The sequence below is a fragment of the Dipteris shenzhenensis genome, chromosome 1, assembly GCF_047967505.1.
Source record: "Dipteris shenzhenensis isolate YYH24624 ecotype China chromosome 1, Dip_SZ_1.0, whole genome shotgun sequence".
NCBI classification, from domain to species: domain Eukaryota; kingdom Viridiplantae; phylum Streptophyta; class Polypodiopsida; order Gleicheniales; family Dipteridaceae; genus Dipteris; species Dipteris shenzhenensis.
Genome location: NC_141596.1, coordinates 45,667,593 through 45,692,140, shown reverse-complemented (window position 1 = coordinate 45,692,140; position 24,548 = coordinate 45,667,593). Strand labels below are relative to the sequence as shown.

Here is a 24,548-nt window from a genome sequence, read left to right as displayed (position 1 = left end):
GGCTTTTAAGGCTTTGTATCAAATGTAGTACTTTTGTCTTCAACTCTAATGAAATTCTAGATCATAACCCAAGGTGCATCAAAAATGGAAGTCTCATTGAGGTCAGTACTAAATGAAATCACAAGCAGAAACACAATGCACATGCTTAAAAAAGAAAAAGAAAGAAAAGCGAAAAATCAAATCATGATGATGTTTGCCACATTCATGAATAGATCTCATTGCCAAAGAGGCATCATTTACATGAGAGCATTTTAATATCACATTTTTTCCTAACCACCTAACCATTCAATGTGACACACATTCAATTTAATAATTACTCACTTTCATGATTTAAAAGAGAATAGAACATAGCATAGAATATAAACCACAAAGATGTGAATTCCAACTAACTTTCCCTTGAGGTAACTCAATGTGGATCTTTATGTTGTTTAAGGAAATAGTCCTCACTAACATATAAAAGCAAAAGTGTGTGGACATGTAATAATGACTTTTGTAAGAGACTTCATCATTACACCATGAGACCAAAGTACACTCTAAAATTATGGATATTTGCCATGGGCCATGTGTAGGTGATGAGCTTTGTTTTGATCATCAATGGTCATGTTTGGAGAATAAGGATGGGTCCTAGAAGTGACAAAACTACAAAGAAAATGAAGAACAATGAAAATCAAGTGAAGAAGTTGACACAAGAGAACACGAGGAAGGTAAGGAGGAGATAAGGCATAAGACGAGGCAACAAGTGTAAGAAGGAGATAAGGCATAAGACGAGGCAACAAGTGTAAAGAATAAAACGTGTCTTGGACATGTAATACTCTAGCATCTCTATCATCTATCTTTGTATGAAAGTAGAGCACATGAACGTAAAAAGGTCTACATTTACCATTAACCTTAGAGTTTTAATTATGGCGTTTTCCTTCATTGGTGGTAAGACAAGCAAGCACGCTTAATACCAAACAAAGACGCCACATTTAGCGGCATTTTAGGAAGGAAATTGTGTAGTGTCACATATATATTTTGGGTTAATGAAACATGGTAAGGAAAATAAAAAGATTTAAGTCTTTGTAAATCTTGGTCTCATTTTTGTCGATTTTGGGTTGCTTGTGGGTAAAAATAAAGAAAGCTTTGGAATCCGGAACAGGGACAATTCTGTCTTCTCTCTACTCTTCGCCCTCACACACACACACACTCTCTCTCTCTCTCTCAGTTTCTCTCTCTTTCCAGGAAGCCCATCCCTGCCTCCGCCATGGGCTGATCTGCACAACCCCTCTTCCCATCTTCGCTCTTGGGTCCTTCTCCTTCCTGCCAGTTCCAGTCCCTGGTCCTTTCCCCCCCTCATTTCCCAGCTCCATCCCTCCCCTTGTTGCTTTTGCCACTGCCGTGACCATCTTTTTTACCCTAATTTTGAGCCAGCCATTTCCCGTTACGCGGAGCAAAGTACACAGATTGACTCGTGAAATTTAGTGGATGTGCCTCTCCTTGATTACTTTCAAGAAAGTAAAGTCTGCGTTCTTGATTTGCGAACAGCAGTCCTACGGTCTATCCATCGATGGAGCAAACATCTCAAAGTTCCAATTTTGTAGCAGCTTTTTTTAGCCGAAGATCTAGAAAGCGGCTTTTAAATGTTCCGGCTTTTTGAAAGACAATGGTTCTTTAGCTCGATCTTTTTTAGGGATGGAGTAATCTTGAAAGTGTACGATTGAGAGGTGAGATACGGAATTTACGTTTCTGAGTGGTCCTTTATATATCTTAGCAGCTACCAACACACCGTTGTATTAATTGACATTGATCCGTGTATGTTTAAACGGGGTCGTACGGGTGGTTGTTGAAGTACTGCATTATTTTCGTTGGCTTCAGATCCAGTTCACATAGCTTGCATCTGGCCCCAATTTCTGGATAGATGCCCATCAAAGGCTTGATTCGGGAGTTCCAGGACATGAAGGGTGGCTTGGGAAGCATTTCAAGACGAAGTTTTGATGTAAAAATGTCCCAATTTCAGCGAGCTTGGTCGCACAATGCAGTATATGATGATAAAGTCTACAAAGCGGATACCATGCAGATTCAGCAACAGAGTTGCTGGGTTAATATACCACCTGAGCTATTAAGGGACGTGATTCAAAGAATTGAGGAAAGCGAAAGTACTTGGCCTTCAAGAAAGGACGTCGTTGCTTGTGCTTCAGTCTGTAGAGCTTGGAGGGAAGTGACCAAGGAGTTGGTGAAAACACCTGAACAATCAGGAAAATTGACCTTTCCTATATCACTCAAGCAGGTGAATATTTTTATTGCTATGTTGTTATTAGAGCCTCAAAGTTTTCTCTCGCATAGTATGTGTCTCCTGGATAGTTCAGGATACATGCAATTTTTAAAACTGGAGCACGTTAACAAATTATTTGGGGTCAGAAACGACTATGCCTAAAACGTAGGTCACACAACATTAAGGCCAGATGGTTATTGGTTCCCTTTGGTTGCTTTGACAGCATATTAAGACCATTGGTCAAATAGCTTGCTCTTTGACGTTGTTCAAACATATGATCCGTTGAACACGAGTGTTATAAACTGGCCACCATGATTCAATGCACTTTCTGGATGTCTCGGTACCCTTAGGGGCTGAAAACTTGGAAGGCTGAAAATCATAAATATTGGAGTATCGACAACAGACTGAATTGGGCAGAAAGCAAGTTTGGCTGTTAGATTACAATGCTTGGAAACTTCTTAAACTGTTATACTGTCATGCCGTTGCTGATAAGCAGGAGACGACTTATATACGATTCTTGAAAGTTGACGGATGGCCATGATTTAGATGGTTCCCTTCTTATATTCTCATCCGCCTTGGAGGAAAAGGCAGCTATGCCAATAACATAGATCATCACCAGTTCTGTTTTAGTTGTCCAACTTTGGATAAGACCATTCAGTTTTGACTCATGCAAATCTATACCAAAGAATAGGATGACAATTGATGCGCACCTGAATCTTACTAGCCCCCGGATTATGCCATTGGAAGTAGGTTTGGTTTTGCGTGATAGTACAAACAGAAGTGTTTGCCATGACAGACAATTGTCTGGGATCTACAAGCGACCAGTGCTTTTTATTAGGAAACTACCCAAGCAGTCATGGACTGATTGTTGAAGCCATGGTTTTTGCATCTCAATGGCTGCTGCCAACAGAGTGGTGTGGTGTAAATTCATTTGATTTGCTTTTGCTTGTGGCCTAATTTTGTTTGGTGCTTCTCATTTATGATATTGAGATGAGTTATATGTATATGGTACATTTCGCTTAATGTAGCCGAATATTTCCATGTAGCAGTGGAACTTTCAGAGAGACACACAGGTTCTTGCAGATGTGAATGTGTGATACACATGTACCATGCTCATGTGGACTTGCATGCACATGCATACATGCGTTGACACTCTCCTGTGTGCATGCGTGCATGTACACAGGTACTCGCTCTCGTGGAGGGAAAATGCCTACCTGCATATGCACATTCTATTTATTTTGTGCATGACTATGGTTTCATCTTAAAGGAGGCGGCTTCCTTAGGGTTTAATGCAAATTATAGGTGGTCTACTAGTCAATTTGAGAAAGATGTCCAAGTCTTGAATAATTATATTTACACCTAGCTGGCTCTTTCTTAGGTTTGCCAAGGCTTGAAATGTATGTCGTCCAATCAAGTTCATAGTAATCGGTAGTCAGTCATGTTTTGACAAAGAGAGCAAGAGAAGATATATTTGTGTAATGCTGAATTATTTTGTTGTATGTTGTGGTGGTGCTATTAATTGTTGTGAATGAATATCTCTTATTGGTGATAGACAGTTGGTTTTGTTGTCAAGCCAGCTGCCCTTGTACCTTTCTGTCATGATTAAATAGCTTTTCAATCGAGGCCACTGCCTATTGCCTTGAAGATCAGTTTGATTGCTATGACATTCTGTGATGATGGCCTTTTACTTTTTAACAGACTCCTTCGACTATGGAAACGATTGATTGATAAACTTTACATACTAATAAGAGTGCCTATAGAGGATAGTCTCACGTTCATTGCTTTGTTGTAATCTTGCTGCCTTTTTCCTTTCCATTCTGATCTATAATAACAGTTCATGTTTTGGTATTGGCTACAGCCGGGGCCTCGAGATTCCACTGTTCAATGCTTCATCAAACGGGATAGGATTACTTCAACATACTATTTGTATCTTGGCTTGACTCCAAGTAAGTATTATAGCATTGTAATGTGCATAGCTGTGGATAATCATTTAGCGTGTATGCACTCTCACATGTTAATGGGCAACTTATATGCATTTATTTATCTGCAGACATGGTTGTTATGTGTTCACGTAAGCTCACACATGCTTATAGAAAAACAGCGCACATGCTGGCACGTTTGCACAGATGCATATGTATGTGTATTTGATCTGTTTTTGCATTCATGTTTTGTTAATGTAAATCAAGCTTCGATAGGTAGCAATTTTTTTGTAAAGATCTACCTCACCATCATCACACGCTATGTGCATGTTTGAGTGCGTTAGGTAGACCGGAGACAAGGTGGACTTAAAAGGGCAGTTCTAATTTTATACATGCACACAGGCACACACGTATGCACTCACATGTACACTGTGCGAATAATGTGCACATGATCAACATTTGTGCATCTGCGTGTGCATGCACATCCATTTATAATCAACAATGCAACTAAGGATTAATAATAGATCTTTATATATACAAGTACTCAATCCATGAGATACAATGCTCTCAAGTTTACTTTGACGTGCTGATGTGAAAAGTGGTCCGTAGTGCTGTTTAAATTCTACGATCGGCTGTGTGCTAGTATAGTAAATTCCTTTGAAGAACACATGGATGCATGTGTTTTGGGTATGTAACAAAGGCTTGAAGAAGTTTGCACCTAGGGCTGCCATCACAAATACATGCGATAAAGGGGGGAAAATAAGTTATTTTAGTGGGCATAGAGATTGCTAAAATAGGTAATCTAGGAGGGGGGGATCTGGTAGTCCATGGTGCCCACGTTTTGATGCGACACTCGCTCCGTAATCTGCTTGAGCTTTTTGCTCTCTACCTATCTCTCTGTGTGTGTTCTCTCTCTCTGTCTCTTTCTCATCTTTCTCCTAGTCTCTCCAGAGTCTCTCTCCTGTCATTCTTTCTTGAGCTATGACCCTTCTTTATATGGCTTCTCATCATCATCTCAGTTCTAACTGGGCTTCATCTGTTAGAAAACAGAGATGGACACTGCTTGCTGTAGCCAATACTCCTGCAGGCGGTATAATTATGGAAACATAGCCCAGGAAACACACAATTCTAAAATCAAATTTCACTCCTTTCCATTGTGCACACAAATGTAGATACAAATAGATGCAGACACAGATCTTGAACAATGCACAGTAGAGTGGAACAGCAAATTATGTATTGTAGATTGCTCCAAAGATGAACAAAACCTGATACTGAGTGTGCCACCATGTAGCAACTGCCAAGATGTGGACCACTGGCACCTCTCAGAGCTGTTTTCTACCTCGGTGCTTAGATGCCGCACAAGCAGGCCTCCTTACTGCTCTGTGCATCTGCCCTGGCTGGTCCCTTAAGTCTGCCGTCCAGTTCTCATGAACTGCTCACTCCAAGCTCTATCTATAGACCTACAGATGGGCTCTTGTACGTGCCCACCACTTTGGGCCTGTCAACAGCATTCCATGAGCCTTCAGATGTACCCGTGTGGCCTTTCTCCTCTCTCTCAGCTCTGCCCCTGTGGCACATTTCTCATCTGCCCATGTGGCTTCCCTCTGAGTCCAACCTATGCTGGTTTTAATACTCCCCCATGTCCTCATGTGGGGGGCTCACAGGTGGGGGACCTCTATCCTCCAACATCATCATTGTACAAAAATTTGTTGCGACATTGAGCATTGGTCGTATGAGGTACCCTTATCAATGCTGTGTAAGAAATCCTAGATTTACTATATTTAGAAATGTGCTAAGGAACAGAAAGGAGACTGAAATAGCAGAGGACAAGGAATATTTGTATTGCTTGAGTGTCTGTAGTGTGTCATCCATACAGTTGGGCCTCTCTTATATAGAGAATGAAAAGTCACACACGAAAAGGTGTGTACTCCAAAGTGTATGTGCATGAAGAGGTGTGTATCCCTTGTGAAGGGTGTGACCCTTGATGAGAGGGTACATTACAATAGGAGTGTCTCTTCCATAGAATGTCTCTTGTGAAGGGTTGTGCCTCATAGGAAGTGTCCCGTCGAAAGGGCATACCCTTCCACAAGTGTCCATTCATCAAACCATCCATAAGTCTAAGGTATAGAGAAAGGAATACGTCACAGATCGTGACATCCCCTCCCACTCAAAATAAGACCCTGGTGGAGATAATGAATTGATGTAGAAAATATCACGGTAAGTTCTGAAAATACTGCTTTAAAATGTCAGGGTACTGTTGTAAGTCTTCATCAGATTGCCAAGTAGCGTTGGAGTCGTCCAGACTCGCCAAAGAACAAGGAATTCCGTGATAAGTCGATGTCAAGTCTCTCGCTGTCGATGGTCCAGAATACGCTCAGGAATAAGGAGAACATAATCGTCTTCGATTTCTGGGACATAATCACCTGCAGGAGGAACTGCTTCATCGCTTGGAATGTACATCTTTAGCCAAGAAATATGAAATGTTGGATGGATTTTACCCCATGATGGTGGTAATTCCAATTTGTAACTTAAAGGTGAATTTTTCTTGACGATCCGGAAAGGTCCATAGTATTTTGGTCGCAACTTAGGAAACACAGACTTAACCGTCTTATAGCGATGTGGGGCTACAAATAATAGCACCATGTCACCAGTGTCAAATTCTAGGTGACGTCTATGTTTGTTGGCAGACCGTTGATACCGCTCTTGCGCTTTTCGCATATGATCCCTGACTTGGAGTAGAATGTCTTGCATGTCTTGAACCAGTTGATCAGCTAAGGCCACTCGATGTTGAAGCACAAAATTCGTTGGTACAATCAGAGTGTGTCCATAAGCTGCTTGGAATGGAGTCATGCTGATGGCACTATGGAAAGAGTTATTATAAGCAAACTGAAGGGGTAGATACTCTTTCCAAGCTGCTAGGCATGACTGAATGTAATGTCGAAGCATTTCTTCCAGAACTTGGTTGACTCTTTCAGTCTGGCCATCTGATTCTGGGTGGTAGGCTGAACTAAACAGTAGAGTTGTACCCAAAGATTCGAACAATGAAATCCAAAAGTGACTGGTAAACTTAGGATCTCTGTCGGATATGATATTCTTGGGCAATCCATGGTGTCGGAAGATGTGTTGTATGAAGAGTTTGGCGATGTCCGGAGCCTGTGCACTTCTTTTGCAAGCAACAAAGTGTGCCATTTTGGACAATCGATCAACAATTACCATAATTTGAGTGCTACCTCCGGAGGATCGTGGTAGTGTGGTAATGAAATCCATGGAAATACTTTCCCACCTTTCAGTTGGAGCTGGAAGAGGTTGAAGAAGTCCTGCTAGAAGTCGTCTGCTTGCTTTCATTTGTTGACAAGATAAGCAAGATGTAACCATTTTGATGACGTCGCTTTTCATATGAGGCCAGTAGTATGTTGCACTGAGTAACCTATAAGTCTTGTTAATGCCTGGATGGGCAGCATAAGGAACTACATGATGCTCTTTTAACAAAAGACGTCGAGCATCCTTGTCATGTGGTACACAGACGCGATCTTGATAATACAGAAGGTCGTCCGTATAAGAATAGGATGAGAAAATCTTCTGTTCGGAAGTCGAAGGTTGATCTTTTGAAAGAACTTGTACTGCTGTGCCGAAGTCTTTATCATTGAAATACTTCCCTTTGAATGAATTCGGAACATCCACAGATAATGTAGAGATTACCATAGCTGATGCTAGAGTTAACCTGCTGAGAGCATCTGCAACTACATTGCGTAGTCTTGGAATGTACTCAATGGTCATGTGAAAGTTGGCCAGAAACTCAACCTAGCGTGCTTGTCGAGCGTTCATGACTGGCTGAGTAAAGATATACTTTAGAGAGTGATGGTCTGTCTTGACGACCGAGTCGGCTCCCATGAGATAATGTTTCCAAGAGTGATAAACATGTACAACAGCAAGAAACTCCTTATCATAAACCGGGTATCGGGTTTGGATATCAGAATGTTTATGGCTGTCAAAAGCAATAACTCTGCCTTCTTGCATCAAGACTGCTCCTGTAGCGATGTCGGAAGCGTCGGTCATGACCTCAAATGGAAGGTTTGGGTGAGCAATAGCCATAATTGGTGTGGTAGTGAGTGCTTGCTTGAGTTGTTGGAAGCTATACTCTGTTTCGGGAAGCCACTGAAAATTTGCTTTGCTTTTCAATAATTCGGACATAGGAGCTGCAATTTCGGAAAACTGATAGACCTTTGTATGGTAGAAGTTTGTCAATCCGAGAAAAGAGCGGACATCATGAACATTCTTAGGAGTAGGCTAGTTTCGGATTACCTCGACCTTCTTGGGATCCACAGAGATGCCTTGAGCTGAAATAACATGTCCCAAATATTCGAGTTGGGTCTTGAAGAACTCACTCTTCTCAACGTTGATGTAGAGAGAATTTGCGCGGAGAACTTCAAAAACTTGGTGAAGATGTTGTTTGTGCTCATGTAGGGATCTGCTGAAAACGAGGATGTCATCGAGGTAAACGATGACAAACTTATTGAGGAAAGGCCTGAAGATGTCGTTCATTAGTGTCATGAATGTGGCCGGGGCATTGTTTAACCCAAAAGGCATGACCAAACATTCATAGTGTCCATACTTTGTTCGAAAAGCTGTCTCTCGTATGCGAATTTGATGACACAGCTGGTGATGTTTGCTTTGAGGACATCAATGCGTAACGAGGGATTTAGGCATGAGATGAAAGCATGAAGGCAATCATCATGAGTTAAACCATCAATCTCTAGCACCAATGTGATGAACTGAGAGATGTAGGAAGACAGGGAGCCTGTTTGCTCCAACTGTCTGAGTTTTGAACGTGCTTGGAAGTCCACATTTGCAGGTATGAACTGCTTACGGAGCACGTGTTCAAAACGTTCCCAAGTTAACAGACTTTTGCCGTCCTTTAAGCATCGTTGCCACCATAGGAAAGCCATATCCTTGAGGAGGGAGGCTGCCAAGGCAATCTTTTTGCCTTCAGTGAGGTCAACAGTATTAAAGTACATGCGCAGTTTTGCGAGCCATTGGTCAACTGTTCGGCAATTTCGTTGACCAGTGTAGGCTTCCGGAAGTTTAATGTCAAGTCTTTTAGTTTTGGAAGCTTGGAGTAAGCGGTAGAGGGCACGGAGTTCAGTGTTTTCTACCTCAGGTGGGAACGAGTCCGCACAGTCGTCCGGTGGTGTCACGTCATCCTCTGTATGTGTGGTACTGCGAGAATCTTGGAGGTGTTGGACTTTCTGGACCAAGTCGGAGATGCTGTCTTGAAGCTGAGAAATTTGAAGTTGAAGTAGTGCTTCGCCTTGTAAGTTGACTTCAGGGGTCTTTTTTGGATTTGAGTCGCTGATCTCCAGAGAGGTTGCACGCGAGCGTTGCGACATATCTGAGGTCCCTGTGAGAAGAGCACGAACCTGCGCTCTAGTGTGTACCATTCCTAGAAGAAGATTTGGGTTGCTTCCTGAGGTTGCTCATGTTGGAGGGGGCAGGAGAAGTAGGATGGAACGAGTCGTGGAAATCTGGTAAAGGAGGTCTTGTCTGAGGTAACACTAGGATGCCGAAGTGGGTGTTATTGCTCGTGAGAGTACAGGGGTAGGTTGCAGAGTCCACGGATTTGAGAAGGGATAAGGAGCTACTGTTGGGAGTGGAGGATACCCAGGAGAAGGAGTGCCTTCAGAGTGTAAATACTGTCTTGGGGAAGGTAAAACCTGTGCAGGAGGATATCTGGGAGCTGAAAGAGGTGGAGAGTACCCTGGAGATGCTGAAGCTGAGGGGTAAAAGTCTCTCCAAAGATGGACAGCAAACTCGTGAGGAATATCGGGTTCTGGGTATCGGAACACAACCTGGACTGTGCTAAGGAAGTAATGTAATTGAGGTGCCTCACGCAAAAGGTATAGGATGTGGTCCAAGTCACTGGAAGGGCACGTGACACAGAAGACCCACGATGCAAAAGCTCCGAAATGGGCTGGTTGTGCAATCTGAACACGATATTGTGTGGTAGATGATGCCTAAGGTGTCCTTGAAGGGACTGGGGAATTACCAGGGGTTTCCATGCTTTAAGGAGGAGGCTTTCATTTGCTGTAATTTGATAACGAGCGTCAAATAATAAAATGAAAGAGAATCCTTAGAAATAGAATGGAAAGAATCCACCTGGCATAGATTAGATCTGCCAATTAGTTGCATAGAATGGCCTGAAAATCTCTGTCCGGAGGTCCATTTACTATCTTTGCAAGTTCACGTTGAAGTGTGAGCAAGAAAAAGGTGCCTGGCGAGACTTTCGAGGAAAATAGGGGCGTTGGCAGAGGTGTGGTGCAGAAAAGGGCAGATTGGGTGGAACTAGACACGCTTTTCCTGCATTGAATTCAGTGGCAAGTACCTGTGGGGTGCGAGGAGCAGGACTGGGCCTGGCTGGTCGGAAGTGGAAGGCAGCAAAAGGCCGCTGTTCACAGGCTAAGGTGGCGAGATGAGCCAGCAAGAACTGGCCGCTGCAGAACGATCTAGTGTATGCCAGATGGAAGCCTGAACCAAAGTGCAGCCTCATGATTTGTCGCGATTGCTGCGCCTACTTGTTAGGGGCCTGCTACTTGTCACGACTCTTCTCTAGGCCCCCACGCTGGATACTATAAATTTGGAGCACGTGGATTATGGTAATTACGGAACTCTGTGTCACAAAACTAGAAAATCGAGGGTAAAACACAAAAATACAGTTAGTCTATTAATCGTTCATTAAAGACTCTAACTGAAGTCATTTTCAAGTTATTTGATGCTCACTCGGTAGCCTCCAAGTCAAATTGAGGTGACTACCTCTCGCCTTAAAGAAACCTCGAATATTCTTAACCTACTTTCCCCCTTTGTCAGCTCCCAAGCCAGCTCGTTTTTGCATTTCAAAGCAGGATTACCTGCTTCAACCCGCTTTCCCCCTTGCTATGCTTGAAAAGGAGAAGGCGGAAATCACGTACGGTTGTTTTGGAGCGGAATAGGCTGACGTGAAATCGCGATTGAATTTCGCCCTTTTTCCTTGCTGGTTGGTAGTTGCCAAAAAATTAAAACGTGGGTTTAATGAACCCTTGGGTAGTCTAGGGTTTGGCCTTGGGTGTAGGGCTGGTTGCCCTTTTTAGGTCCTCTAGGTACCCTTTTGTAAGTTGGTGCTTGGTGCCAAAGGGTGTGCCTATTCTAAGGGGTGTGACCCTTGGAATAGGTGTACCCTTTCATGAAGGGGTGTGACCCTGTTTTAAAAAGGGGTGTCCCCACACGAAAAGATGTGTCCTTTTTTCCACGATGGGGTGTGTCCCTTGGGTGAGGAGTCAAAACTCTTCATCAAACGGTGTGTCCGATGGTGGAAAAGGTGCGTCCCTTGGTTTTGGGACAGCCCAAGCACCATCAAAAGACACGATTTTTGTCGTGTCCATTCACATCAACTCGTGATGTGAGGGAGATGGAGAGGCCATTCATGACTTTAGGTGGGTAAAAATTTTTACGCTCATTCTCTCCATCTCTTCCATGCACAATGTGCGCGGATATCCTTCTAGCGGAAAAAGATGTATCAGATAGGCGCTAGAAGGTGGGGGGCATTTCCTACAGGCAGGAGCGAAATTTGCTCTGATACCACTGTAAGAAATCCTAGATTTACTATATTTAGAAATGTGCTAAGGAACAGAAAGGAGACTGAAATAGCAGAGGACAAGGAATATTTGTATTGCTTGAGTGTCTGTAGTGTGTCATCCATACAGTTGGGCCTCTCTTATATAGAGAGTGAAAAGTCACACATGAAAAGGTGTGTACTCCAAAGTGTATGTGCATGAAGAGGTGTGTACCCCTTGTGAAGGGTGTGACCCTTGATGAGAGGGTACATTACAATAGGAGTGTCTCTTCCATAGAATGTCTCTTGTGAAGGGTTGTGCCTCATAGGAAGTGTCCCGTCGAAAAGGCATACCCTTCCACAAGTGTCCATTCATCAAACCATCCATAAGTCTAAGGTATAGAGAAAGGTATACGTCACAGATTGTGACATGCTGAGTAGTCGTAGGCAAAGCTGCTCTACTCCACCGCTCACGCTTTTGCAACAGAGAGCTCAGTTCTTTACCCTGCATTACACAAACACTCTGCTTCCACAGTCACTCTACTGCAACAGCATCAGTGGTCCAACATGCTCCGCTTGAAAAATCAATTTTGAGCTCAAAAACTTGACTCATTTGTGAAGCGGCACTTCCCCAACATTTGTTGAGTAGCATGCCTCCGCTTTGCCAAGTGTCATTGCCACTATAAGCCACCCCCCTTCCTTGCACATCATGAATCTAAGAAGATGCAGAAGCACCTCAGCCATGCCCCCCCATGAGCTCTTTCCATATGCAACAATGCAATTGCTCTCCATGATTATCGAGACGACTGCGGATTCGGTGATACTCCATATCTGCCAGCACATGAAGCATGGATATCTCATAGGATTTTTGTGAAACTAAAAAATTGGGAGAATCATCATGCTCCCAAAACAGTGGCTCACCATGATGATGGGGGAAGGAGAGTCAGCCCATGACTTCCTTGTAAGATGGAGATTCTCAGGGGTCAACTAGTCTGAAGGTGGACAACAATCAGTTGGCCATGCTCTTTGTCAATAAGCTTCCAAAGAGTTATCAAGGGTTGATGACAAACTTCACCTCTAGAGAATAGGCAAGGCCAATGACGTTCGAGGAACTGTGCTCGCTAATTGCTTCAAGAGGAGAACAGATGATGATGACGAAAAGGTTCTCATACCAAAATATAAATACTGCAAATAGAAGCTACAGAAAAAGAAGGATGCCAAGAATGATAACATAACTCTTTTGATTGTGTAAAGAAGAACAAGAAGAAATGCTTCTATTGTGACATTTTGCTAAAGATTGAAAAAAGAAGAAGGCTGATTAAGCGAAGCAGGATCTATCTATAACATCATCAACCAATGTGGTTGTCCCATGAAATGGATCTTACAGACCCAGGTGTGACAATGTTCAGGAAAGACAATGAAGAGTGGAGCACATAGTTAAGACTTTGTGGCGGATGTTGGAAGGTGTTGCTTAGCCACCGTGCAGAGATGGAGCTCGATGAGCTTAAAGTCACCAAGGGGAGCATTAGTAAAGACTTATACAAAGGCACGGAAGAACTTTTGGTAGGTACCTGGCATGCTCCAATGCTAAGCACCTAACCAGGTTTCCAAGATATGTATTGTCAATTGTCAATATGCTTCATGGGAGATGTCAGTAGATTGTTTTGGGATGAATGTTTGTACATGAATTCTTAGCTGGATGGAGCATGGAGGGTGAAAGCCTTTTGTATAATTGTAGAGGCTTTCACCCTCCATTTGCAAGATAACTCTTGAGATTGTCGACGAAGACTTCGACAAGTTTGAGTTACTGATTAGTGGGGGTGATCACGAGGCTTCTCCAGGCAAGCTTGGTTGCATGACGTGGGAAAGGCCTATGATGATCTTGTCAAACTCCTGTTTATGGTGTAGATGTGGGATCTGGAAGATCAGTATGTCAGAGCAGCAGGTATTGGTTGGGTACAGCAATAGGTACAAGGGCTGCCAGGTGGGCAGCAGTGCCAGCAAAAGGAGCAACCAACAAGGGCTGCCAGAGGCCGGTTTTATAGGCCCCAACAGTAGCGCCTGGTTGCCAGAATGGCTGCCAAGCAGATCGGCAGCATACAGACAATGTGGGGCAGAGACAGAGAATGTTGGCCTCCTCCATGTCGGCTGATCTGGGTCAGCCTGCAGACTGTAGGTGTCTCGAAATTGTACTTCTCTCAAGAAATAAAGATAAATCTTTTATTATTGACTTTGGTCGAAGAAAGTTTGGCTTTGTTAACTAGAGCAAGTTCACTTTCCTTTGTTTTACATTGATTAGTGAGCACTGTGGGGATGGCTGCAAGGGGCTAAGATTAGTCCAAGAATTAGAATGCATGCATTAGCTAACCTTTAGTGGGTTGAAGTCTTGGATATTGTTTATTGATTGTGTAGGACCTTGGAAAGTGCTAAAAAGCCCACATTTTGAGGGGAAAAGTGCGTCAATGTGGACAAGCAACTTTTAGGGAAGAGGCCCATGGAGAAAACGTGCCAACTACAGCTTTATGGGCGCCTTTTCCTAAAAAGGCCAGCTTTTTTTTTGCTGAAAAGCTCCCAGCTTTTAGGAGCAAAGCCAAAAAACACTTTTAGCCTGCTTTTCGTGGCTGAAAGCTCTAGCTTTCTGGGGCAAAAGCCAAAAAGCATGGCTGCCCTTTAGATTATAAAAGAAAGAGCTCTCATGCTCTTAGCATGAGTTGTGATTTGTACTCAGCTCTTGTTCCCTTGTGAGCCACCTTGTACAAACATTGCAATAAAGACCTTCGGGGTTAGAGAGAAGGGGGGGAGGGGCAGCCTTTATTTCTGGCCCGTAGTGCTGCGCTTTCTCCCTCTCTTCCCCTCTCTCACGTGTCTCAGCCCTATTATTGAGTTTGAGGCTCCATCCACTTTTTGAAGTGTCAAGAGCTCAGGTTTGCTGCTATTTCTGTTGTGGAGCTGCTGACTGGTTATGAGGAAGGTTTGAGTGGTATCAGAGCACAACTTTGCCACTTCCCTTGCTGACAACGATCCCAAGCACTGGCATATTGGAGAGGACAGCAAACCCAGCAAGAAGAGAGGTTTCAGCGCAAATAATTCAGACAAGGGAGTTCTGAACTCGATTGCAATTCTGCCCCAGCTTGCCCAGCCCGATCAGTTTGTCTCAGATCATGGATTCAGCTAAGAAAGCACGTAGATTTTGGCTGCAAACCACCTTAGAAGTTGGTGAATATTGGTGTGGCAATTTCAGCCCCATTTTGCTGGATTAAAACAGCGAATGATAAGCTTCTATTAACCCCCAATCCTGACGATTTGATTCCATTCTGTTTGCTGTCCCCCAATCGTGTCGTTGATTTACTGTGAGAAAAGTTGATCTTTGTCCAAGTTCCAGGAGCTGTCCAAGGTGCGATTCAGATTCAAGAATTAGTTGCTTTTTAGTGCTTTTCCAATCAATCAAGCTTTGAAAACAGTCCAGCCTTGATCTATTCCAACTTGTGAGCACATCATGGCTTCAGAGCGTGGAAGTTCCACTACAGGCGACCAAGCAAGAGGGGACCTATAGGGCCAGATGATGACCTTGACGAAGAATTTAAAAAAGCCCGAATCCAAGAGTTTCAGTTTTTGAAGAAGAGCGCCCGATTTCAGCATCTCTTTGAATTCGAGGGAGCATGTGTCCAAGCAAGCAACCGTTTCTTGTGAGTCGAAGACGCTCTCCTAGATTGCTTCAAAAGAATCCCCACGAAAGTGCCAAAGTTCGAGAAGGCATTCTTATAGTCCATTGCCACCTTGAAAGCGCCATAGTTTGAGGGAAAGAGGAAGGAGTCCAAAGCCTAGTAGAAGACGACGAAGATCGCCTACTCCCTAGCAAGAAGCACAAAAGAAAGTCTTCTAGTTTCAGTACTTCAACAAGCACAAGCTCAATGTCCTCTCCCTCCCTTTCACGCAGAAGACATCGCGGGAAGCATCCAAATGCCAAGGAGAAGTCAAAGGAGGAGGTAAGTCTGTTCGCTTCATCACTGTTAGCACTTAGCTTTGGTATGGCCTTGTAGGCTAGTTGGGACATTTTGTCCTAGTCTTGGTCAATTAGTTGACTTTGGGTCCATATAGTGGCCACTCTTGTACTTTCTTCATTATCCATTTGCAAGTACTCTCATTTCCTCAGCTTGTTGTTTGCTCCCTTGCATTCCATCTCCATTCCATTGCTTCCCGCACCCAATAGTGGTATCAGAGCAGTTCGATCCTTCCTACTCCCGTTCTCTTAGCCCTAGTATGGCCTGGTAGGCTAGTTAGGACATTTTAGCACTTAGCGCTGGTATGGCCTGTTAGCACTTAGCCCTAATATGGCCTTGTAGGCTAGTTAGGACATCTTGTCCTAGTCTTGGTCAGCCAGTTCACTTTGGGGCCATATAGTGGCCACTCTTGTACTTTCTTCATTATCCATTTGCAAGTACTCTCATTTCCTCAGCTTGTTGTTTGCTCCCTTGCATTCCATCTCCATTCCATTGCTTCCCACACCCGCACCCAATAGTGGTATCAGAGCAGTTTGATCCTTCCTACTCCCCTTGCCTACACCAAGCTCCAAACTCTTGATCCAGCGTCGTCACACATAGGTTCCCGTGCTACTCCTCATTGCAACTGCAATTCGAAGTGCAGATGTCAACTCACACAAGCTGTCCGTACAACTTAGCGTTGCACCTCCTTACAGCTCTAGCATCTAGGTAGGTAGATATCATATGTTATGGTACCTACATCGTTATGCTGCCGTACAACTTCCGTACACTTGATAAACAAGTTTGCAAAATCTTGACAGTGTAGTATAATTCATCCGTACAGTCGCTGTTCAGATTTGTGTTTTGACCGTAGATCTATACGGCAATTCTTGCGATTGGTTGTGCAATCATACAGGTTGCTGTTCAGATTTGTGTTTTGACCGTACATCTATACGACAATTCTTGCGATTGATTGCACAATCATACAACCTGCATCAAATCTGCTTTGAAGTCTGTTGTACAGTGAAAGTGTGCATGGAAGAGATTGAAGGATTGGTATACGAGACCGACAATTCCACCAGAATTCTGAATCTCTCTAGAATCAACTGAATGCACTGAAGCATGCAGAGGGTGCAACATGATCAATCATCAGAGTGCTAGCCTTCGTCATGGCTGAGTCTGCCCTTCACCTCCAAAGTGCCGACAGAAACTCTGTACGAAGACTTTGTATAAATGGATGCTCAAGTATGTGTGGGTGTGGATTTGTATGTGTGAGAGCATATTTTTATAGTATGGTCTACACCCCCAGTTGGCCGCTGATGACGTCAGTGGGGATGTCATAGTAGCTTGTCCCTGCTATGCGTGATGGAGTTTATGGTTTTCAACCTTATGAGTGACTATCATGAGATTGAAACTGCACTATGACGTGTTTTTAGAGGATGAGTTTGGGAATGTTCCTGGATTCATCTAGGTATATGATCGGGGACCCATTACTCTGAATTTACCAAGGCTGCGTCAAACCACAGACCACAGGTCAGAGGAGCAGCCCAGTTACTTTTGAGGAGCTTTTTCCTGTCAAAGGAGATGCTATGTACATTGGACACACTATTGCATGTGTTCTAGTAGTTATAAGTGGATATACATTTAAGCATGGTAATGATTGCAGGCACTGATACATACTCGCTTACGCTGTCTATAAAAACTAAAATTTACCTTTAGACTTCCTGAGCTCATTATGCAAATTTGGGCTAAAGCTTTTCTGTTTGTATTGGGATCTGCTCAACATACCTGAGGATTCAGCATGATCTTTTGAGCTTGTGTGGCTGGCTGTTGCACAGTTCCGGTGGTATTTCTTTATCTGAGCTAGGCTTTTAGTCCTGTAGTGCTCCGTTTTAAAAATGCCATTGTCATTGTTTGTTCAAGCTGGTGTGCTTCTGTATTGTGAGCAATGTAACCAAGGCAGGTTGCTGTCCACTTTCGAAACTGGTGAAACGTTGGAAGAGTGGCTTGTGCCTGCATGCATGAGTATCAAAGTAAACATCCCTCACATCCCTCTTTATTTTGTCTGCATTAGCTTCTGACATGATGTCGGTTGATATAGGCTGTCTGCAAGTTAGAATTTAAAGAGCTTGATATCTTTTGAAGTAGATAGAAATAATCTACACGCAATGTTGGTTGTTGATGACCTTTTTGGGTTGTCACAATAGCTAGTCCCTGCGGTACATGATGTATTAACGGTTTTACCTTATAGCTGACCATCGTAAGGTTAAAATGGAACTCTCCTATTTTGCTTTTTCAAGATGAGCTTTTGTGAGTTTCTGGTTTTATATATATATTTTTTCTCATGTTTCGGGATCTCTTTTTTCTTGCACAATGTTCAGGCAAGTAACTACCGATTTTGGTATCTGCATGTATGATCTGCATGTATGTTAATCTTGTGAACATTGTGAAATATGAGCTAGCATGACTTCATGCACATTGATGATGTGAATGGACACGCCATAGTGTGAGCCAAAGCTATATGGGTTGAAGGCCTTTGTGAGTAGGCTCACACTATGGCCTATCCATTCACATCATCAATGTGCATGAAGTCTTGTGAACATTGTGAAATCTGAGTTAGCATAACTTCATGCACATTGATGATGTGAATGGATACGCCATAGTGTGAGCCAAAGCTATATGGGTTGAAGGCCTTTGTGAGTAGGCCTTTGTGAGTAGTACTTTATGTTATTCGATGGCTGTTAGGTTGAGGCTGTGTCTCGATTCTAATGAAACCAAGACTCTATTTATTCTTTGTTGTGTGTCGGAATCAGCCTAGGTTTTTATTGTAAACGTCTTTGCAAACGAAGGTGCTTAGGAAAGGACTGCTTTAGCAAAATGACGTGTAGCTGGAAAGTGCATGAAGCTTGATTTTCTGTTAATCATCCTCATCTGAGTCCTTGAGAATCTTCCTGGTCTTGTATATGCACTCTTCTATTACTTTAGGACATGACTTTTTCTACTTGTTTTGTGCTCTCCAGCATTGGTAGAGAATGGGAAGTTCCTTTTGGCTGCACGTAAGTTTAGGAGAGCCACTAGTTCAGACTACATAATCTCTCTCGATGCTGATGGTATGTCCAGAGGAGGTGACACATATATGGGTAAACTAAGGTAAGTGATGGCCATGATTTAGCTGTTCTGTGTATATACCAAGGAAAGGAGTGGATAATTGGATTGTAATGCACCTTTCTAGAATATTGAGAAGTAAAACATTATTTGGGCTTATCCTGCATAATTGTAGCCTTTGAGAGGTAAAACTATTTAACAATGCTTATTTCAGGTCAAATTTCTTAGGCACCAAGTTCACTATATATGATAGCCAGCCTTGCCATTGTGGTGCCATTGCCTCAATCAATCAATCAGGCAAGCGGGTTGGCTCGAAGCAAATGCCTCCTCGGGTTCCAGCTGGGACGTTTAACGTTGCTCACATATCTTATGAGCTGAATGTTTTAGGTACAAGGGGACCCAGACGGATGCAATGCACTCTCTATTCTATTCCAGTTTCTGCTGTTGAGGAGGGTGGGAGTGCTCCTACACCTACTGATTTTTTAAGTCCTATTGATCGTTCCTTCTCTTCAGTTTCCCTTGTTAGATCCAGGGCCTCTGTTGCAGACTCCACATTTTCTGATTCTGAGCCAGTCAATGAGGGGAATGGTAAACGTGCAGCATTAACATTGAAGAATAAGTCACCGAGGTGGCACGAACAGCTGCAGTGTTGGTGCTTGAATTTCAGGGGGCGTGTCACTGTTGCATCCGTTAAAAATTTTCAGCTGGTAGCTGCTGTAGAACCTTCTCAACAGGGTTCCCAAGCTGATCAGGATAAGGTACTTCTTCAATTTGGGAAGGTTGGAAAGGATACTTTTACCATGGACTACCGGTACCCATTATCTGCCTTCCAAGCATTTGCCATATGCTTGAGCAGCTTTGACACCAAACTGGCATGTGAATGAGAGAGAGCTTAATCGGAGAGTAGTTAGATTGTTCATCTTTAAGTAGCACCTCGCAGTGAGCACAAAGACTAGTTATGTTTTACTGCATCCCTTTCTGTAACCCTTTTCTATTCAGTGCAAGATTGTTCCTTGACCTTAAAAAAGGTTTTGGTTCTAGTAACTCTAGGCTTCTACTTTCCGAATGTATATAGATCAGGTGGATATTGGAGGCATGCAGGGAAAAGCCTCTGTGTATTGGTGGCAAGAGATTGTTGTGTGGTAAATGGAACTTTTAGTGCCATTATGTTGGTTCTTTCGATGCAGTCATGTGTATATCTATTTGATATAGAGGCTGTACTGGGTACATGTTTTATTTATTTATAGTATAATACGACTGCTTAGCATATCTGGGCCTGTTGCTTATTAATGCCTAACCAATAGAATTGGGTTAAGCCAGCCACCAAAGTAAGAGCGAACACATGTAGTGTGAAGGTTCACTAGTAAATGAATCACAAGCAATCTTGGAAGAAGATTAATTGTTATTTAGGCAATGATTTTAAAATTCAAATTCACGAAGTGTACATGAATGAATCTCAGTGACTGAAGGAGAATTTCTATATTATGATGAGGGCCTTTTTTTGTTCATCTACTTCACATAGAGGACTCTTTCACATCTGATTAAAACGTGGACTTGGGAGACTATTTTATTTACAATTAGTCATTGGGTAAGAAAGGATGATCTTATGCTTTCCTAGATTCATGCCCAAATTAGAAAAGCAAAGTTTTGGACCAGAGTTGGGGATTGTGCATTTGGTATCAGACTTGTCCCTCCTATGTGTTCCCCAATCTGTTTTTGACAAATTGTACAAAGGCATGTGCTTGTAATGGCCTGTCCCAGGTAACACATGGGCATTGTGATTGGTTTTGGATGCGTGAGAGCAAAGAATTGCATGATGCTAATGCTCGCTGAGTGTTGTCTTGCTCTGCTTCCTGCTCTCACTTGCCTTTCTTCCTTTGGATGGCTTGCTTCCTCTCTTCCTCATGTTGCTTGTGCTTCTCTCTCTCTCTCTATATATATATATATATATCTATCTCTATATATATATATGTATGTATGAATGTGGGTGGGTGGGGTGATATTGGGCCCTTCGGTCATCGTATCGTGCTCGCACCATTCGACTGTATGAGCACTCTTTGGTGAATGTTTTCCCATGCTTTCAAGATTCTTTGCTTCGGTCTCTACAAGACGCTCATTCCTGCATGAATTATTTTCGTCAAGTCATAGAGGATGTGCAAAGGCCTAGATACCAATTTATGCATCCATAGTAGATGACATGTTTGATATGTGACTTGCATGAGGTTCAGATTGCACACTTAGATCTTTTTTCTATATTTTAGGAAAAGTCATATTATGTGTGCTTATTGACTTGTTAAAGTTAAAATCGTGAAATTTGATAATTTAGAATGATTTTTGTAATTTTCAAGTGAAAGCGGTATTTTAGAATCATCGAAATGTTGAGAAATTCTAGTTATATAGTTTTAAAAAGAGACTATATGCTTCGTTGCTATTCTTATGTTCCCATTTGTTATGTTCTTACCGAAGTCCATCAATGATGTCCATGTGTTTTACAAACCAATGGTAATGGAAAACTATCCCACAAGAAAAGGTCTCTTTTAAGATGTATTCATGTTAAATTTCCCTTCACAAATTGTGTTATGATAGGCATATCTTTTGTTTGAGCAATACATACCATATCAACATGACAAAGTAAATATAAGAAAGTGACGAGGATTGCTTTGTTGATATGTTCATAAGTGCAAGCACTCTAACATTGAAATCCTTTGCATTTTGCATAGATTAAGATATTCAAACCCCTATAAGAAGGGTATTCACTAAGACATAGTACTATTAAGGAGTCTACCATTGTGATAATTTGTTGCCTCACCAATATGAGTGACAAGACATGTTAATTATTATTTGTGGCTTGCCTTTAAGGCTTTTTAAAAAAACAATAAAATAAAAAGTAAAGTAAATTAAATGTGTCTTTTGAAGGCTTTCCCTTCCACTACTATAGTTTTCTCTTAAACAATATTGTTTTCTCCCTCTTCTCTTGCATTGCCTTTTTTATACCCTTAGACATTTCTTCCTCTTGAGTTAACATTCTCTATGTGCATGCTAACTTAAAGGTGTGTGAAGAGAACCACCAACTTTGAAGGACCAGGGGCCATGGTACAATTGCTTTGGTCTTTTCATGCTATACGTTATACTACTAGCTTTCCCCCCTTTGCATGCTTGCCTTATGAAACTAAAGACTCTGGACAACACAAAAGTAAACCGAATGCAAAGACTTTTGGTCTCTTTAATTGGAATGTAATTCGTACAAAAAATTGAACTGAATTACATAGTGCCTATATGGCCACAAAGTACAACTTTTGGCGAACCCCTAGCTTGGGTTATTAGCAGTTGGTAGAGGCATTGTTAGATGCTATACTATTTTTCGAAAGCTTTTCTGCCCAAGTCCATTCACTTTCTTTCTCTTCTTGCTAGAGATACCCACAATCATTAAATGAAAACAGTTTCCAGATAAACAATTTAGGCTAAGAGTTAGCATCATGGGAATCCATTTTTAATGTAATCATTAAGGTCACAAATAACCATTGGATCTAGGAGTTAGATCTAAACCATTCATTTCGACATGACGACCAAACTAAGGTATATAACTCTTCTTGTCCCTAGTTCCTCCCAATGGGCCTCCCAAATCTATTGCAACTAAACCATGTTCTAAAACCATGAGTTACCAAAACCATGTACCATCAAAACCATGTGTGAAAAACCATGACCTCCCACAACTTTGGACCAAGGCCATGTTCCGAAATGGTGGTCCCCCAACCAAACTAGAAGGCAACTACTAGTTCAGCTAGTTCCATTCTAATTATATGAGTCTTATATAAGAGTGGGCACCAAGCAAGTAAGATAGCTCATTCTTCAAGTACCTTGATGTTGTAGAAACAAGCCACCCCACCTATCCACTTCTAGGGTCCTCTCTTCCATGCACCTCCACCATGGGCCCTCATGCCTCTCCATGCTTCTATTACTTTCTCTCTCTAGGTGCCCTCTTTCTCTCTCCTTCCCATGCCCTTTTATCATAGAAATGCTACTTGGATGATGAACTCCTTGATTTTCCCCTTCTTCTAGGGTTCAGTTGCATCATTTCCTTGTCTCAAGGAGGTTTAATGGAGAATAGCTCTTAGAAGAGCCCCATCTCAAGAACTTGGGGTTGTTTGAATCTTCACGTAGTGTTTTTTCTATGTTTTGCATGTGGAACCTTCTCTTATAATGATAGAAACATTTTATTGTGAAGTCACATTGTTTTTCTTTCTCTTTTGGTCATAGGAAGCATGGAATGACTTATGGGAGCGCATATCTTCACGTTCTTACAGTGATCTTGAGTGCTTCAGGTGTAGACATGCTAGGACACATGTTTAAAGATGTCAAGTGGTTAGGCTTGATCTATTGATCAAGGGATTCAAGTGAATATATCCTTGGAAAGCTAATTAATTTCCCTTGTGGTTTGGGTCCCCTCAAGGTAATTAATTTCCTTGTGGTTTGGGCCCCATACCATGCGCCATGAATAATTAGATCGTTTGCATGTGTTTTATGAGTTTTCCTCTATGTTGCAATCTAATCCCATTTATGAAATATTTTGCTTATGGTCATGGTAAGAAAATTTTGGAATACTATCTTGAGGAAGAAATGATAATTATGTACATGGGAGCATTGCCATATGAATATGTACATCATGAAACACTTTCCGTGCATAACACTAAGAAAGTGTGTGTGATTATAGCAACAATGAATGGTCAATTAAGCAATGGGCTGATAAATTGATCAATTTTTTTCATGGGTAATTCATATAAGCCACGTGGGTGAAGTTGACGATTACTAACTAGGGTTGGATTCATATGCACCTCTAATCCTAATTAGTAACACTGGTGCCTACTTTGTGGACGGGATGTGGACGTAGATGTCTATTGGACTCGATTCAAGATCTAGACATTTCTCAAAGAGTAAGCGTGAGAGTGAGATAGAATTGAAATATGGTTGGGTGATGAATTTCAGATGGCGATTCGTATAGTTTAGTCCCTATTCTTTGGTTCGGTGAATATGATCATGATCACTTGACTTGGAGAGAGGGAGTCGTCTTCACATTGGGAGTCATAAAACTTCAACGATTGTGCAAATTTCAAACCAAAATTCATCATCTTGAGGGAATGCCACCTTCGTGATGTCGGTGATGATGATGTAATTGCAACAACATCTTGATAATATGCAAAATTTTAAAAACAATATGTCCTATTGTTAATATGCACACTAGCAATGTTTAGAGGTCTTTTGCTTTTATAAAGCAATGTTTAAAGGTTCTAAAAAAGACACTAAAATGGCATGCAAACCCTAGTCCAAGCAAGTTCTTGTATTTATCCATTCTTTATAAGTTCTTAGGTATTATAAATCAGTCTATTGTGTTGCACTCTCCCTCTCACCCTAGATGTGCCCTCTTTTTGCTTTCCTTGTTTTGTCAAGGCTACATAGCATTTTGTGTCTTCTCTCACAACTTTTTCATATTGAGAAATTCTCAAAATAAATTAAATTGTAGAGTTTATGAGCTACTTCTAATTTTCTAGATGTATTCGTGTGGCATTGTTGTGCAATCTATAAGAAAAGAGATCTTTCATATGTGTTGTTACTTTTCCTCTCATTTTCAACTCCGAGGGTTTAGGTCACCTACAAATATGTCATTGCGCATTGTAGCATAGGTGTTCACAAATGTAGCATAGGTCCTTGGGTTG

At 42.1% G+C, this 24,548-nt stretch overlaps 1 protein-coding gene across 2 annotated transcripts; it reads left to right on the top strand.

The window, feature by feature from the left end:
- Nucleotides 1-1,092: 1,092 nt before the first annotated feature.
- On the top strand, nucleotides 1,093-20,106 carry LOC147905927 (tubby-like F-box protein 6). 2 transcript variants are annotated; one of them, XM_087375672.1, is made up of 5 exons: nucleotides 1,093-1,703; nucleotides 1,898-2,266; nucleotides 4,110-4,197; nucleotides 18,753-18,882; nucleotides 19,052-20,106. In XM_087375672.1, exons 2-5 carry the CDS (start codon nucleotides 1,898-1,900, stop codon nucleotides 19,719-19,721), a joined length of 1,257 nt encoding a protein of 418 aa, XP_087231798.1. In that variant the 5' UTR covers nucleotides 1,093-1,703; the 3' UTR covers nucleotides 19,722-20,106. The 2 variants fall into 2 exon arrangements, with proteins under 2 accessions (XP_087231798.1, XP_087231793.1); XM_087375667.1 differs by having other exon boundaries at nucleotides 1,094-1,703; nucleotides 1,855-2,266.
- The last annotated feature ends 4,442 nt before the right edge of the window (nucleotides 20,107-24,548 follow it).